Below are 14,190 nucleotides of genomic sequence, written 5' to 3'. Positions count from 1 at the left end.
TATACAAAACTATTTTTGACCTTTATTCTTAATACATATTAAATTGATTGATTAAATTTTACTTTATGGTCCTGAAAACATCTTCCTTACATTAATTCTCACCATTTTTCTCTCTCACCTAAGGTCTGGCTACACCTAAAACTTAGGTCAATCTAGCTCATTTCTCAGGGGTGTGAAAAATTCACACCTCCGAGAGACATAGTTGTCATCCTAAACCCTGCTATAGACATCATTAGGTTGACAGAAAAATTCTTCTGTCGACCTACCTACCACCTCTCATCCTCTTGAGAGAAATGGGAAAACCCCTTCCGTCACTGTAGCAAGTGTCTACACTGCGGCACTACAGCTGTGCAGCTGCAGCGCCATAACTATGCCAGTGTAGCATCTGTAGTGTAGACATATCCTAACTCTTCCTTACCTGGAAAAACTTAAAGGAGGGAGGTCAGAATTAATGTGTCCAGTCAATGAGATCCATTTCCACAAGCAGTCCTGCACTGAAAAGACAGGCTTCTACCAGAAAATGTGGCAAAAATCAGTAATGGTGCATTTTTAGGTTTACAGTATTTGATGTTGATGCAAAACATACAGTAACATCAGCAAATGTTTAATGTGGTATCTACTACCAAACAAATCTGATGCAGTGTTCTGGTAGGAAATCCATGTAAAGCAACCAGTAAAACGTCTCAGTCTTCCCCTGCAATTCTGTTGGTTTTTTTAATCCAGTAAGATTTTTACCTGTTTTACTAATCATTTTTGATGATGACATCTTTCGTCTGTATCTTTGACTCCATTTACAAAGAAGATGTGACTTTCTCCTATTAGGATGAGCTGAATGACCTTACCCTCTGCTGTAGCATAGAAGATATGATTGAACCTCTTTTTATGGGCATTTCTGGCCAAGTAAAGGGACTGCATGTCACATACTTGATACCTTGTGACAGTAAAGTTACCAGGTAAATTAAGGTGTTATAAAATAATCACCCAGACTTGTTTGTTGGTTTTTAACATCTAATACACTGTAATAGTCCATCTATATTCTGATTGAATATCTTTGCTTTCTCTGCTTGGAGTGAAAGAATTAGCCCTCTCGCTGCCAGCCAAGGGATGGGGATCCTATGCCCATCATAGCTTCACAAGCCAAAGTAACTGTCTGCAATGTTTAAAATATGTAAATTTAACTCTCAGATATGGATATTAAAGTATTGAGTTCTATACCATACAATTTAAGATCAAATATCCTGGGCTGTTTCGAAGTTTTCCTGCCACATTGCCAAATCTGGTATATGACAAATGCAACTCACCTTGATAATTTCAAAGCCTACGTCTGCCTGGTATTTTTAATTGTATCCTTGTGATACCTAACATGACTACTCTGTTTCAGGGTGTACTTTAAGTCCTTGTTGTTTCTTTTTTTCAGGTGAGCCAGAAATAGTTTTAATTTGGCAGATCAGCATAATCACTACACCTGAAATAAATTCCTACAGGAATATAATTGAGGGAAACCAATACTGGCAAATGCTGGTGGTATAAATCTTAGGCTAGTTGGCCCTTTTAACAAGGGACATCAAAATTGCCTTATGTTGGAAATCTCAACGCTGCCTAAACTGTTTCTATGCTATGAAGAAAGAGGAGTGCTAGCTTTAATATCTGATGTCACTTTTATCTTTAGTGATGAGAAGCAAATGTTACGAAGTCCTCAAGATCTTCTGTTGGACTTTGGATCTGAAGTTGCATTGAAGAGCATAGTAACACGCCAACTAATACTTACCAATCATACTGGAATCGATGCTCCATTCACACTAGAAGCTGAATATTTCAGTAGCTGTCCAGTTACCACAGAGGAACAAGGAAACAGTCTGTAAGTTGTGCCTTTTTTGCTAATGAATCAGATTCTCGGCCTGATTTTCCTTTCACGTTGCTGTGTAAATTTGGAATAATTTCACTGAAATGGAGGTATACTGGTGTGAGGGGACAATCCCCTATTGCCATGCCACTTCGTGCAATACTGGGTGTTTCTTGAGTTGACTTTGCTTTGCTTATGAGAAATGATGAATCCTCTGGCTGAGGTACTATGGTTGCAGGCCATCAACTTTTGCAGGAAACACAAAGGCAGGATTCTCATTTGGTGTAAATAGCATTGCACTATTGACATTAGTGGAGCTATGCTGATTTACACCAGCTGAGGATCTGGCTTACGGAATCCTGAACTTGTGTCTTGGCATTTAAATGGCTTCACATATAAAGAAGCTATTTTAAAAATTCATTTAGCAGGAGATTCTATGAGGTCTGTCTTTGAGCAATAGTTACCCACAATCTAGGAGTTTGGTTGAACTAGCTTGTAAAATTAGCAAAGACTTGCGCGGCTCACAGACTTATCATTGAGTCTTTTCCTTTTACAAGCTCCACAGCCAGCCTGGTGAAAAGAACAGCACATATCAGAAGACATGGAGCCAAGAGAGCACAATCAGGTATGAGAAAAGCTATTTTTGTTGGCCAGAAAGATATCTCCTCACAATTGGCACACTCAGCAACAGCATTTATGGAAAGAGGGCTGAATGGAAATGGAAATCCCTTTATATTAGAGTTTGGGCCTCCAGGACAGGACTGAAACATACTGGTAGACGTTGTGGGGCTTGCCCACAGCATTCAGTGTCTAGTCTGTAGATAGAGGAGTCCAGGCCCCAGGGCAGTCAATCTGGTCCTTTTTACAAGCTCTAAAATTTAAAAAAATTAGGCCAAATTCCAAGCTGATTTCCATCCCCTGCAGCCTCATTGATTTCAGTAGGGTTGGATGGACTGACCAGGCAGGATTTGATCCTTTGTTGTTTATTATTTATATTGCAGTAGCTCCCAGAGGTCCTAATCAGGAAGGTTCACAGCTCCGTTGTGCAAGGTATTATACCAGTACAAAGAATCAGACTCTGATACCCTTATTCATCTAGAGGAGCACCTTACTTCACAAGTAGCCATTGAGACTACTTATAAAGTAAGATGCTATGAGTGAGTAGTGATATCAGAATCTAGCCAATAGCAAATAAAACATAATTTAAAAGATGCAGTAGAATGTCTACTCCCAGGGGAATTCTGTGCCAGTGCGCATGCGCATAATTCATGTGCCACAGAAAATTACTTCTGCTGGAAAGTTGCTGCAGTTACACCTTTTGCCCACCAAGGTCCGCTGTGGCTCTAGAACAGAGCAGACACTCTGGGGCCCTCCCCTGCTGCTATAGGGAAGAGAAAACACTGTGTTCCTTGCAGCGCCCTGCCTGTGGGGCCAGGACAGAAGACAGGGGATATGGGTCGACAGGCAGCATGGGGCACACGGGGCTGCTGGGGGCATCACAGACTAAGGGCTAGTGGGGCAGGACAGACAGGGTCAGGGGCTGAATGGGAGTGGAGGCGCAGGATCACATGGGGACAGGGGTAGATATGCCTGACTGAATGGGAGAGGCTAGGAGTCAGCCAGGATCTGTCTGGGGGAGGCGCCCCAACTGCCTAACAATCCTGCCCTTCCTCCCCCAAAAAACCCTTTTCATATTTCTCCCACCAACAACCCTCCAGGTACACTCCCAGGATCCTTTTTTCCTCAGCTCCTCTGGTACCTCTGACTCCCCCAAGCCTTTGCCCTGCTTCTGAGGGGTGTGGGAAATAGGGTCTGTATTGTCGTTTAAATTAATTACTCAGAGTTCTGTATTTATATGCCTAGTAAGGAATCTATTTGTCAAAAAACATTTCCTGAATCTTTTTCATTGTCTGTATTGTTACAGACATACATACTGACAGGAATTTTGAAATAAAGTACCAAAAATAATGGAAACTGGTGTGATTATATTGTGTTATTTTGACAAACAAAATATGCAGAATTTTGCATAATTTTTAATTTTTTGGTGCAGAATTTCCCCAGGAGTAAATGCCTAACATTAGTTCTTACGTTGTATCCTGTGATGCACTTCCAAGTGGTCCATGGAGCTGCGTCTATGTCAATAGCAGAGCATCTCTGTTTTCAAGAAGTGATGCCTCCTGCCACGTATTATCCAGTCAGGACTGTCTTGGGGTTTCTGGGACATTTTTTTGATCAAGTAAACAAACAAGTCCTTATCTACATCTGGAGTGCTTGCTAAATATCTTAGTCAGGTGTTTGTTAGATGTTTAGATTTCCAGACACTACGACAACTAGAGGGCTAGCAGACATCTAGAAATAAATAAATAGCATAGATCACGAAGTTAACCAGTCAGTCACTCCAATCCCATTGGAGTCAATTTATTTTCATCTTACCAATATTGCTTTTTCATGTAATCAAGCATTACATTTGTCACAGAAAAGCGCAGAATTAGGAGGTTGGCAGGGGAGGTTGTCCTTGGAAGAATCTTTGTCTTAACAAGTGATCCATAATATAAAAACAGATTGAGAACCACTGAATAGGAAGCTGGAGTGAAAATGATTTGATTCTAGAGCAGTGGTTCCCAAACTGTGGTACATGTACCCCTGGGGTATGTGAGACACCACTGGGGGGTATGCAGGAGAAATTGTGTAATGGTGGATTTTATTTATTATTTTATTTATTGCATTTTCATAATAGGCTACTCAGACGAAGCTTTAAAATTCCGTGGGAATTTGTTATATAAAGTACAGTAGTTAATTTACTTCAAGATGTACCAGTGAGAACACAAATACACAGAGATGCTGACGTACAGAGCCCTCACCTCCAATCACTGTACAGCGCAGGTTCAGTTGCCCAGCAACTGTCCAGTCTAGTCTAACTAAGCTCAGAACTTAGGGGTTTTTTCGGTTGTATACATTGCACTATACCTATATCTGTATATAACAGTGAAATACAGACAGATGGCTAAAGACAAATAGTGTTAAGAAGAACACACAAAGTATCAGTGATAAGAAGGGTGGGGTACATGGGCAGCTGGTAAATCTGGAAGGGGGTATGTGGGCTGCTGGCAGCTCTGGAAGGGGGTATACAATAGGAAAAGTTTGGGAAACTATTCTAGAGGCTGAATTCTCAACTTTGTAAATAGGCATAGCTCCACTGAAGCCAGTGGAACTACCCTGATTAATACCAGCTGATGATCTGAACATGTATTTTGTTTGAAAAACAAACCTTATTCCATTTCCTAGAAATCTTATCAAATGCTCTTCTATTCTTTCAGAATTTATGCTGGCTTTACTGTCTCATGGGAGAGGAGTGGCTTTCCATGCCCAACCTTCCACAGGAACTCTGAAAGCCTTCCAGCAGCTAATTATAGAAATAACAGCTTATAACAACATGTGGGGAGAGTACCATGATGATCTCATCTGTAAGGTAGGTGAGGCTTTTTCTTCTGATAACCAAATCTGCATGGTCAGTTTGGGGCCAATTGTCTTTCCCCAAATTCCTCTTTGCTAAAACACATTCTTCTGCTTGTCAGGATTTCAATAAAGATTCAGAGTAGCTTTTTCTAGACTGTTTCTTCTGACAAGGTTTAGTTGACAATTGTCCTCTCCTGTTAAAACATATGGATCTGGTTTTGGCCACACATTGAAGGCCTTTTTTTTCAGAGGGCTGTAACAGAGTTCCACAACATAGTTTTGTTCCATCTACAAAATCCAGTTGTAACAGTCGCTACTCGGCTCCACCAACCCAATATGTTATGCTGTTGTGCCTGGTGGAAGGGCTCTTAGGCTTTGTCTACACTGGCACTTTGTCGGCAACTCTTTTGTCATTCCGGGGTGTTAAAAAACCACACACGCACACGCCGAATGTTTTACCGACAAAAAGCACTGTTGTGAACAGCACTTTGTCACCAGGGAGCGCTCTTCTGCCGACAAAGCCGCTGCATCTCGTGGGGGCTGGAAGTTTTTTGTCAGCAGGAGAGCTCTCTCCTGCTGACAAACAGCAGCTACGTGGTGCCTTTTAGCGGCACGGCCGTAGCGGCACAACCGTGTTGCTAAAAGCCTCGTAGTGTAGCCATAGCCTTAGAAAGGCATCAAGCAGAATGACCAATAGATTAGGTACAGGACTTTCCTGGTGACAAGAGTCCTCATTAGATCTCTTGCTTCACTAATGTCCTTTAAAAGAGAGAGTTAAAAAAAACTGAAAATCCATTTGGCTCAAAGGCTACGATATAATTTAGTAACCCACGTTCTAAGGTAGCATTTAATTCTAATTGCCAAGATGCATTGTTTTTTCTTAGGTGGGAGACTTACGGCCTACATTAATTCCTATGCAAATGACTGTGAAAGGTTGCCCGATCTTCTTGCAGATGACAGGACCTCAGACTGAACACCAAACAAAGATACCAATAATCAGGTATAGCCCCCCAAATGCTGTTTGTAAGGACGTCAGACATTTCAAATGCCATTAGACTATGCCTACAGTGTTCATTTTTGGTCATTTTCTGTTGTTCACTAAGAAGGCAGACAACGTTCAATGGTATATTTGTCAAAATACAGTGTGTGCTTTATTTTGTTTAGACAGTCAAACATTACACTAAGGCCTTATCTGATGTAGATAAGTTTAGCATACCGCTTTGTTTGTGTTTCCTAGCATGACTGTAAAATGCCCTGTTTCCATATACAACATCTCCTAAATCCTTCATCAACCATGCTACCAACCATTCTTCCAGACTGTTTTCTCAGGGTTTAATACTGATTGAATTTCAGTCATTCCAGGCTCAATTGATTCAGGGCCAGCATGGACAGAGATCACTGGCATGCCAGTACCAATGGTGGAAAAAGTCCTGCTACTCCTGTCACTGAGGAGGTAGCCTCTGCCACTCCAACGCTTCTATTGACTTCTTTATCCACCATCTTTCATAAGCACATTTGCTCACACACACGAGTCTGAGACAACTATGCCATCAGAATATGGAGGGAGTGGATAATGGAATGTAATCTGAATGTACAAAATAACTTTGTTTCCTAGATTGACTCTAGATTATCTGGTTTCCAATACAACAAACTGCCAACAGTAACTCTTTAAGCTGATCTGTTTCCACTTTGTTAATGACTCATTTAAAAGAAAAATTCTTAGGAGTTGACTTAACAATTGCACATCGTAACATTAACCGATTCCTCCTTTCCAGGTTTGGTGCTCATGTCTCTGGTGGGGATACTGTCACCCGCTGCATCAGACTCAACAACCCCACTCCCTGTGGTAAGGCTGGTTTCATATTCTAAGATATACGAGCTAGGCTGGGATCCTTGGACCTGGCTAGATTGTGTCTAGTGCAAGACCAGTGCCAGGCAAAGATGGGTTTAAGTCACATTTATGCTCTTCTGATCCTTGAGGAATCCCTGACTGGTCCTGAGAGTAAAAAACTTCCACTTAAGTGCGCTTGGCATCCGTGTGTCCGTGTGCCATTGTCAACCTAGTCCACTTTTTCTCAAGGGCCAAAAAAGCTGTGTTATTGTTGGCCTGACTAAGATTAATAGTTCTTTCCTTTTTCACTCAGACATTCGCATGGACTGGAAAACTTACAATCAAGAAAAAGATCATGAGAAGCTGGTGGACCTCTTGCTGTTTTATGGCCCTCACTTTCCTATGAAGAACATAGAGGAGAATGAGATTGAGTCAACTGCGAGCGCCTCAGAGACTGAAATTGTGTTAAACTGGGATAAAATTCCAAGCAGCCCAGACACCATTTCTCCAGCCTCCTTTGTGACAGATGATGTAAGGTCATGGCAGCCTGGTTTTTCTAAACCCCATTATCAGAAAAGCGAACAGAATGCTGGGAATCATTAGGAAAGGGCTGGATAATAAGACAGAAAATATCATACTGCCTCTGTATAAATCCATGCTACATCCATATTTTGAATGCTGCGGGCAGATGTGGCTGCCCCATTTCAAAAGATACACTGGAATTTGAAAGGTGCAGAAAAGGGCAACAAGAATAGTTAGAAGTATATAACAGATGAATAAGACTGGAACTTTTCAGCTTGGAAAAGAGATGATTAAGGGGGATATAATAGAGGTCTATAAAATCATGACAGGTGTGTAGAAAGTAAATAAGGAAGTGTTATTTACTCCTCCTCGTAACAGAAGAACTAGGGGGTCACCAAATGAAATTAATAGGCAGCAGGTTTAAAACAAACAAAAGGAAGTATTTCTTCACACAATGCACAGTCAACCTGTGGAACTCCTTGCCAGAGGATGTTGTGGAGGCCACTGGGGAAGTTCCAGAAGATTGGAAGGGAGCTAATGTGTCAATTTTTTAAAAGAGGTTAAGGGGTGACTTGATTAGTCTATAAGTACCTACATGGGGAGCAAATATTAAATAAGTGGCTCTTCAATCTAGCAGAGAAAGATATAACATGATCCAATGGCTGGAAGATGAAGCTAGACAAAGTCAGCAACTGGAAATTAATAAATTTTTAATGGTAAGAGTAATTAAAAATTGTTAACAATTTATCAAGGGTCATGGTGGATCCTGCATCACTGACCATTTTAAAATCAATCAGGATGGGATGTTTTTCTAAACGATCTACCCTAGGAATTATTTTGGAGAAGTTCTCTGGCCTGTGTTATACAGTAGGTCAGACTAGATGATCATAATGGTAATTTCTGTTCTTAGAATCTATGAATCGGTATTAAACCATCACTATTTTTTGTTTTGAAAACATTAATCTAGGAAGCCATGGGCTGGAGTGCTGCTTTGCATGATGAGCAAGACACTCCTAAGGCTCAGTCTTGCTGTCATCTGAACAGCATTGGGGTACCCGACCTTCCATTGATTTCAGTGGGAGGTCAGGGCATCCAGCGCCCGCAGGAGTTACCCCGAGTCAGTGTTTAATGGGAGAAACCAGGGTTTATGCTGGAAAGTGAGACAAAATGATATTAGCTATTTTTGCTCTCTCCTTTTGTTTTGAGAATGATGGTTCTGCCTTCCCATAGTCCTGTGCTGAATGCGTAACATTCCTTACCCTTTCATACCTGTAGGAGTCAGATGTAGACAACAAGGAAGAGAAAGGAAGGAGTGATTCTGAAGTCTGGAGACCAATAAATAATCAAAAGAAAATAATCTCTGTCCTTGTACAAGCTCATGAAGGGTTTCCTTCCGACTATCCCTACTGTATAACTCCTACACAAATCGTAAGCTGTGGCTCTTATGTGTCCTTATAGTTTGCAAATAGCCAACTGTATAGTACTGGGGAGATGGGACAGAAAGGGAAGGCTTTTCAGTGGTACAGAGCAAGAGCAGTGGAAAAACGAAATCCTAAAGAAGGTGTGGAGAAATACTTCTGCAGACCTTAGGAAGTCAACAGGATAACAGTGGTCTCCAACAGACTTCCCAAGGTCCAAGAAGTCTAAGTACCAAGCTCTGGAAGCAGGTCCTTTGCCCTGTGAAGAACAGGCAAGCATAACTGGCTGAGCTTGAATGCAGGCCTTTCGACCTCAGGCTGTCTTCACAGGTGACTCATCCTGTACAAATATACTGTATAACTCATACTGCTTCAAAAATAATTGATCCAAAATCAATTAGGGACCACAAGATCTAGAATAAAATATGCTCAGAAATTTGACAGGAAAAAAATGACAAACAGTTTATTGGAAACAAAGTTATGAGTGTGTGTGTCCATACATCAAAAATTTGAACATTAATGAACTTTTAAAAAAACCCACCACATCTTAAATCTTGGACTAATCTAGCAGTGTATCAATTTTCAGTTCCCAAATGTAAGAAACTTCTTTGCCAAAGGGTTAAAGTACAAGGTTAGACTTAATAAAAGAAAATTTTAAAGGGGTCATTTGTAAATTCTTGGAACTCCACAGTAATTAGAAACTTAACTAAGTTCTCAGAAAATTAATTCAGTTTCTTAAAACTAATTTAGTTATTTTGGTGCACGTGTATGCATGGACCCCTTTATTTCAGAATAAAAGTGACTAAAGTTGAATGTACCCACATAGATTTGCATGGAAATAGTTACATTGGTTTTAATTCATATTTTGTCATTTTTGTGCAAGTCTGGGCATAGAGCAGCCCAAAGAGATTTTTATGTATGCTTTAACTGCAAAGCTCAATGCAACCTTAGATGTAGATCTGTTAAGATGCTTCCATAATGCAAAACTGCTCATTTGCTTTAGCTAAATGTCTGTATAATATTTTGATTCCAGGTTGTTCCTGCAGGTGGCAGTGCCTCCATCCATATTTCCTTCACTCCACTCACGTTACCAAAGCTCATTAACAAAATTGAATGTGAGGGGTTTGCATTGGGTTTCATGAGTCTAGACAGCAAGGTAAATGTACTATCACAGCTAAGTATTTAGCTAAGTAGTATTGTCACTTCCGTTTGCTTCTTTCTGCGCTGAATGCTGATCAGTAACAGTGAAGCTATTTTATTATTTATTCCTTACAACATGGGGAGCAGGTGGTGAATGGTGATTTCTGCTACTGATTAGCTAATAACTGCACACACAGCTAATTTATACTAAAACCGTTTTTAATAAGGGAATAGGGAATTAGGACTTAGACTCCTGAGTGCTATTCTCAACTCTCCCTCTCATTCACTGTGTGAATTTGGACAAGTCACCTATCTTCTATCAGACTCTTCCCTGGTGAAACTGGAATAGAACTTACAGGCTGCTGCAAAGCTTAAATAATGTTTGTAAAGAACTTTGAGATCCTCAGCTGTGAAGCACAAAGTGTTATTAACTATAATAAAATATTTAGTAAAGAAATTTTATAAAATTTTAGAACATATGAGTTGCCCCTATATTAATGAGAGGCTTTCATCTAATTTATTAAGAATTTTTGTTTGCATTCAAAATGCAAATATAGCTCAGATTCTGCTATTTGCAGAATTTTTATAGAGGTAGCATAATTTACTACTGCCAGAGTTCATCTATGGCTGACAGCTTTGAGAAACACCCTCTCAGATTGAAGTTAGTGCTTCAGCTTTGACACATTAGTTTGATCCTCATGTATCCTTCCTCTCTTATCAGCTTGCACAAGGGATACCTGGCAAGGTGACTCGTTCATATGGCTATGGAGTTGCACCATTGCGAATGGACTTGCAAGCTTTTGTAAAGCCTGCTCTGTGAGTACAACAGCTCCAACAGTTCATAAACTTACAGTAAACAACTAAATGAAATCAGAGACTAAGGAAAGGGTTCTAACAGCCTGTGATTCCTTACGTTCAGGTTAACTATAGAAATGGATCATGATGGAGGAATGGTGTTTCATTCCATGGCAAGTGATCTCATACCAAATCAACCCCTTTCTGGAGTGAGTATCTAACATATTACTGTATTAAGGTGTATTTAAATATACTGCTCAGCTCTTAAGATCATTCATGGCAACACTCACATTGCTGTAAAATAATGTTTTTACTGACTATGTCCTGCTGATGCAGTGTTAAACGTTTACCCACAACGCAATACCTTTATTTTTTTTTGGTAGACTACAAACTAGGCCAGAGGAGACTAGAGTATAATTACCTATAAGCCAAGAAGGGAGATGTTATTTCAGGAAGACAGCTATTCTGTGTTGGGTTAATTTACCGTAGTGATCTTTTAAGTATCAAAACAATCATTCATTTTCAGATTTTAAAAGATTCTGGAGCACAATGAAGGTGATTTAGCTCCCAGCATGTCTGTGAATTTTGGTGATTCACAAAGTTCTATCAAATTTTGTTTTTAAACCTTTTATTATATTTTTATTTTACATTTTAATCAAGAGATTCTGAAGCACCCACACAGAGAAAAAAGAAAGTGGTTTGGGGAAGGATCCTCCAAATCTCAGATGCTATGGAATGACTCGAGAGACTAGATAGCCTTCAAGCCTCTGGAGGGAATTCAGATTGAAAGTAGTTTAATACATTCTCCTTCAGGTTTTGACAGAGTCAGTCCTTACTCACAACCTGAAACTCACCAATTCCACAGAGGCTCCCTTACACTTCAGGATCCTTCTATCTGTGCCCTTCGCTGTGTCCAGTATCGACCCCAACAGGAGCCTGAAAACATCCCACAGCGACAGGGAGGAGCAAGGAAAGCAACTTCTACTTCATCCACAGCAAAATGTGCTGGTAGGTTCAAAAAAAGCCCCTCGGGCCAGGGCAGTTTAAGGCTTGTCAACCCAGTGCATTAGTCCGCACTAGAGGGGTGTCAATTCTGTTGCACACTAACTGGCCCACATGGACCCTGCTGGCATGCACTAGCCGTTCCTTAGTGTATTTTCATGTAGTACTATTTCAGCAGGGACTGGTGTCCACTCTGGTACCCACTAGAATTGACACCTCTCTAGTGCAGATTAATCCACCATGTAGACAAGCCCTTAGTAATTAGTATACAAACATGGCCTAGGTGAACTGCAAAGCTTTGGGGAGAAAGGAAAAACACAATTGTACAATGGTGCTTGTTATGCTTTTCTTACTGGTAATGTCCCACTGAAGTCACTTTGCAATAAGCACTAAATCAGTATCAGAATATCATAACGATAAATGTATTTACAATGTAAAAGAAAATATTTGGCTTTCCACTCTTCCTTTCAAGGCCTGAGCTTCCCATCTGCTAACTCCTAGGTTAGATGACAGGGGAAGGCAGAAGAATCCTGTTTCGTTTTAGGTGTATATGTTGGTGTCAGGGAATAGTCAGTCAGCAAAGAATGAAATAACTACACTTCAACGTGGGCACACGGGGCTTGATTCTGACAGCAAAACTAAACTCCACGGAAGGCAATAGAATTACTTCTGTAGAACTGGCATTAGGGAGAGGAGAATTCACAAACTTGCGGGTTTTTCTCCTCATATTTTAAAGCAGTACAGTTCACCTTTTGCCCTCTGTTTCACTGCACTCGCCTTTAGGAAATAGTTCTGGATTTTGAAAAAAATGTCAAGATTTTTTTTAAACCTTTGCCTTGTTGTACAGGATCCCATGGGATTTTGGGCACCGGCATGATTCTTTTGGGTTATGATGGGAATGTGCGCTCTGGGGCAGAGTTGTTGGGCTGTGGATTTCCTACAGTTACTTCACACATTTTCATCTGAATTTCCCCCCAGGTGAAAGTATCATTTCACACAACTCTGGAGTTACTTACGTATCAGAATCTGCCAGCTGACCAGCTGCTCTCGGGAATCAAAGTGCTCCAGTTTGAGAATGGAGACAGGAAAGTGGAATTCAGTCAAAATCTGGTTATTGAACACAGTAACAGAACGACCCAGGTAACAAGCACTGAAGAACAAAAGTAACTCTAAAAACTTAGGTTCATGATGGACCTTTAATACAGAATGATCAGTTATTTTTCATAACTTACCCACCACTGAAATGCAGCTGCTTCTAGGGTAAAGTATGCCAACTAACCAATAATGAACAGCAGCACTGCACAAAAGTAATAGCTTTCAACTGAAACTGCAGGGGACTCTCAGGATAACAGACGGTTAATCTCAGTGTGGCGGCCTAATTCAAAGAGTCCCATAGGTTCTTTGATTGTACAGCAGGAAGGCCTAGATTTCAGCCAAAAGACAGCACCCTCCAATGAGACTTTGCCCCTTGACACCATGCTGAGGCATTTGCTCAGTACTGACTCAGCGAGAGTGCTACCGACTGAGTTACCAGCATCACCTCCTGCAGCAATATTCCTTGGAGGTCTCTTGTGGCTGCTTAGCTAATGGGATGGGATATGATCACAGCCCCCACAGTTTGAAACTGACCTCTTCCAGACTGAAGGTTATAAAATCAGCAGTTTCAGTGCTGTGCAGAATTTTTTCATTCAAGGTATTTCTAAAGCTTTGCTCACTGTGGTATCTAAGATATGGACAACATAATGATAACTGTAGACAACCTGTGTAAAAAAACAATTTGCAACAATGTGCCAGATACAGCTCTAAAGAAGGAAGAGAAACTAGAATGTCTGTGTCTTCATACATCAGAATGTACAATGAACATTACCTTGCTGAGGACATACAATGTTGCTGTTCTGAAAACCTCCCTGAAAAAGCAACACAGCACACTTAACTGTCATAATAGGCCACAGGCTTAAACAGATTACACTCTACAGTTCAGACTCTCTTCTCTTGCCTAAGCCAACATCTGAGAAACTAAGGTCTGGTCTACACTAGACCTATACTGGTATAATTACGTCATTCAGGGGTGTGAAAAATCCACATCACAGAGCAACGTAGTTATAGCAACCTAATCCCCCTTGTATACAGCGTTACGTCAGCAGAAGAGCTTCTGCCACCGACATAGCTACTATCTCTCGGGA

The 14,190-nt window shown here is 40.7% G+C and overlaps 1 protein-coding gene across 1 annotated transcript in view; it reads left to right on the top strand.

Moving 5' to 3' along the window:
• Positions 1-14,190, top strand: part of DLEC1 (DLEC1 cilia and flagella associated protein) — a 64,512-nt gene that overhangs the window by 37,096 nt on the left and 13,226 nt on the right. Inside the window, exons 23-35 of the mRNA XM_074946371.1 lie at positions 823-953; positions 1,670-1,858; positions 2,401-2,468; positions 5,161-5,312; positions 6,184-6,299; positions 7,075-7,145; positions 7,444-7,661; positions 8,928-9,080; positions 10,104-10,226; positions 10,932-11,026; positions 11,130-11,214; positions 11,819-12,013; positions 12,986-13,147. Of these exons, the coding sequence (XP_074802472.1) occupies positions 823-953; positions 1,670-1,858; positions 2,401-2,468; positions 5,161-5,312; positions 6,184-6,299; positions 7,075-7,145; positions 7,444-7,661; positions 8,928-9,080; positions 10,104-10,226; positions 10,932-11,026; positions 11,130-11,214; positions 11,819-12,013; positions 12,986-13,147 (1,758 nt within the window). The remainder of the gene's footprint in view (positions 1-822; positions 954-1,669; positions 1,859-2,400; positions 2,469-5,160; positions 5,313-6,183; positions 6,300-7,074; positions 7,146-7,443; positions 7,662-8,927; positions 9,081-10,103; positions 10,227-10,931; positions 11,027-11,129; positions 11,215-11,818; positions 12,014-12,985; positions 13,148-14,190) is intronic.

This window comes from Natator depressus, chromosome 2 (assembly GCF_965152275.1).
Source record: "Natator depressus isolate rNatDep1 chromosome 2, rNatDep2.hap1, whole genome shotgun sequence".
NCBI classification, from domain to species: Eukaryota; Metazoa; Chordata; order Testudines; family Cheloniidae; genus Natator; species Natator depressus.
The sequence above is the reverse complement of the archived record's forward strand: the minus strand, read 5'-3'. Positions and strand labels throughout refer to the sequence as shown.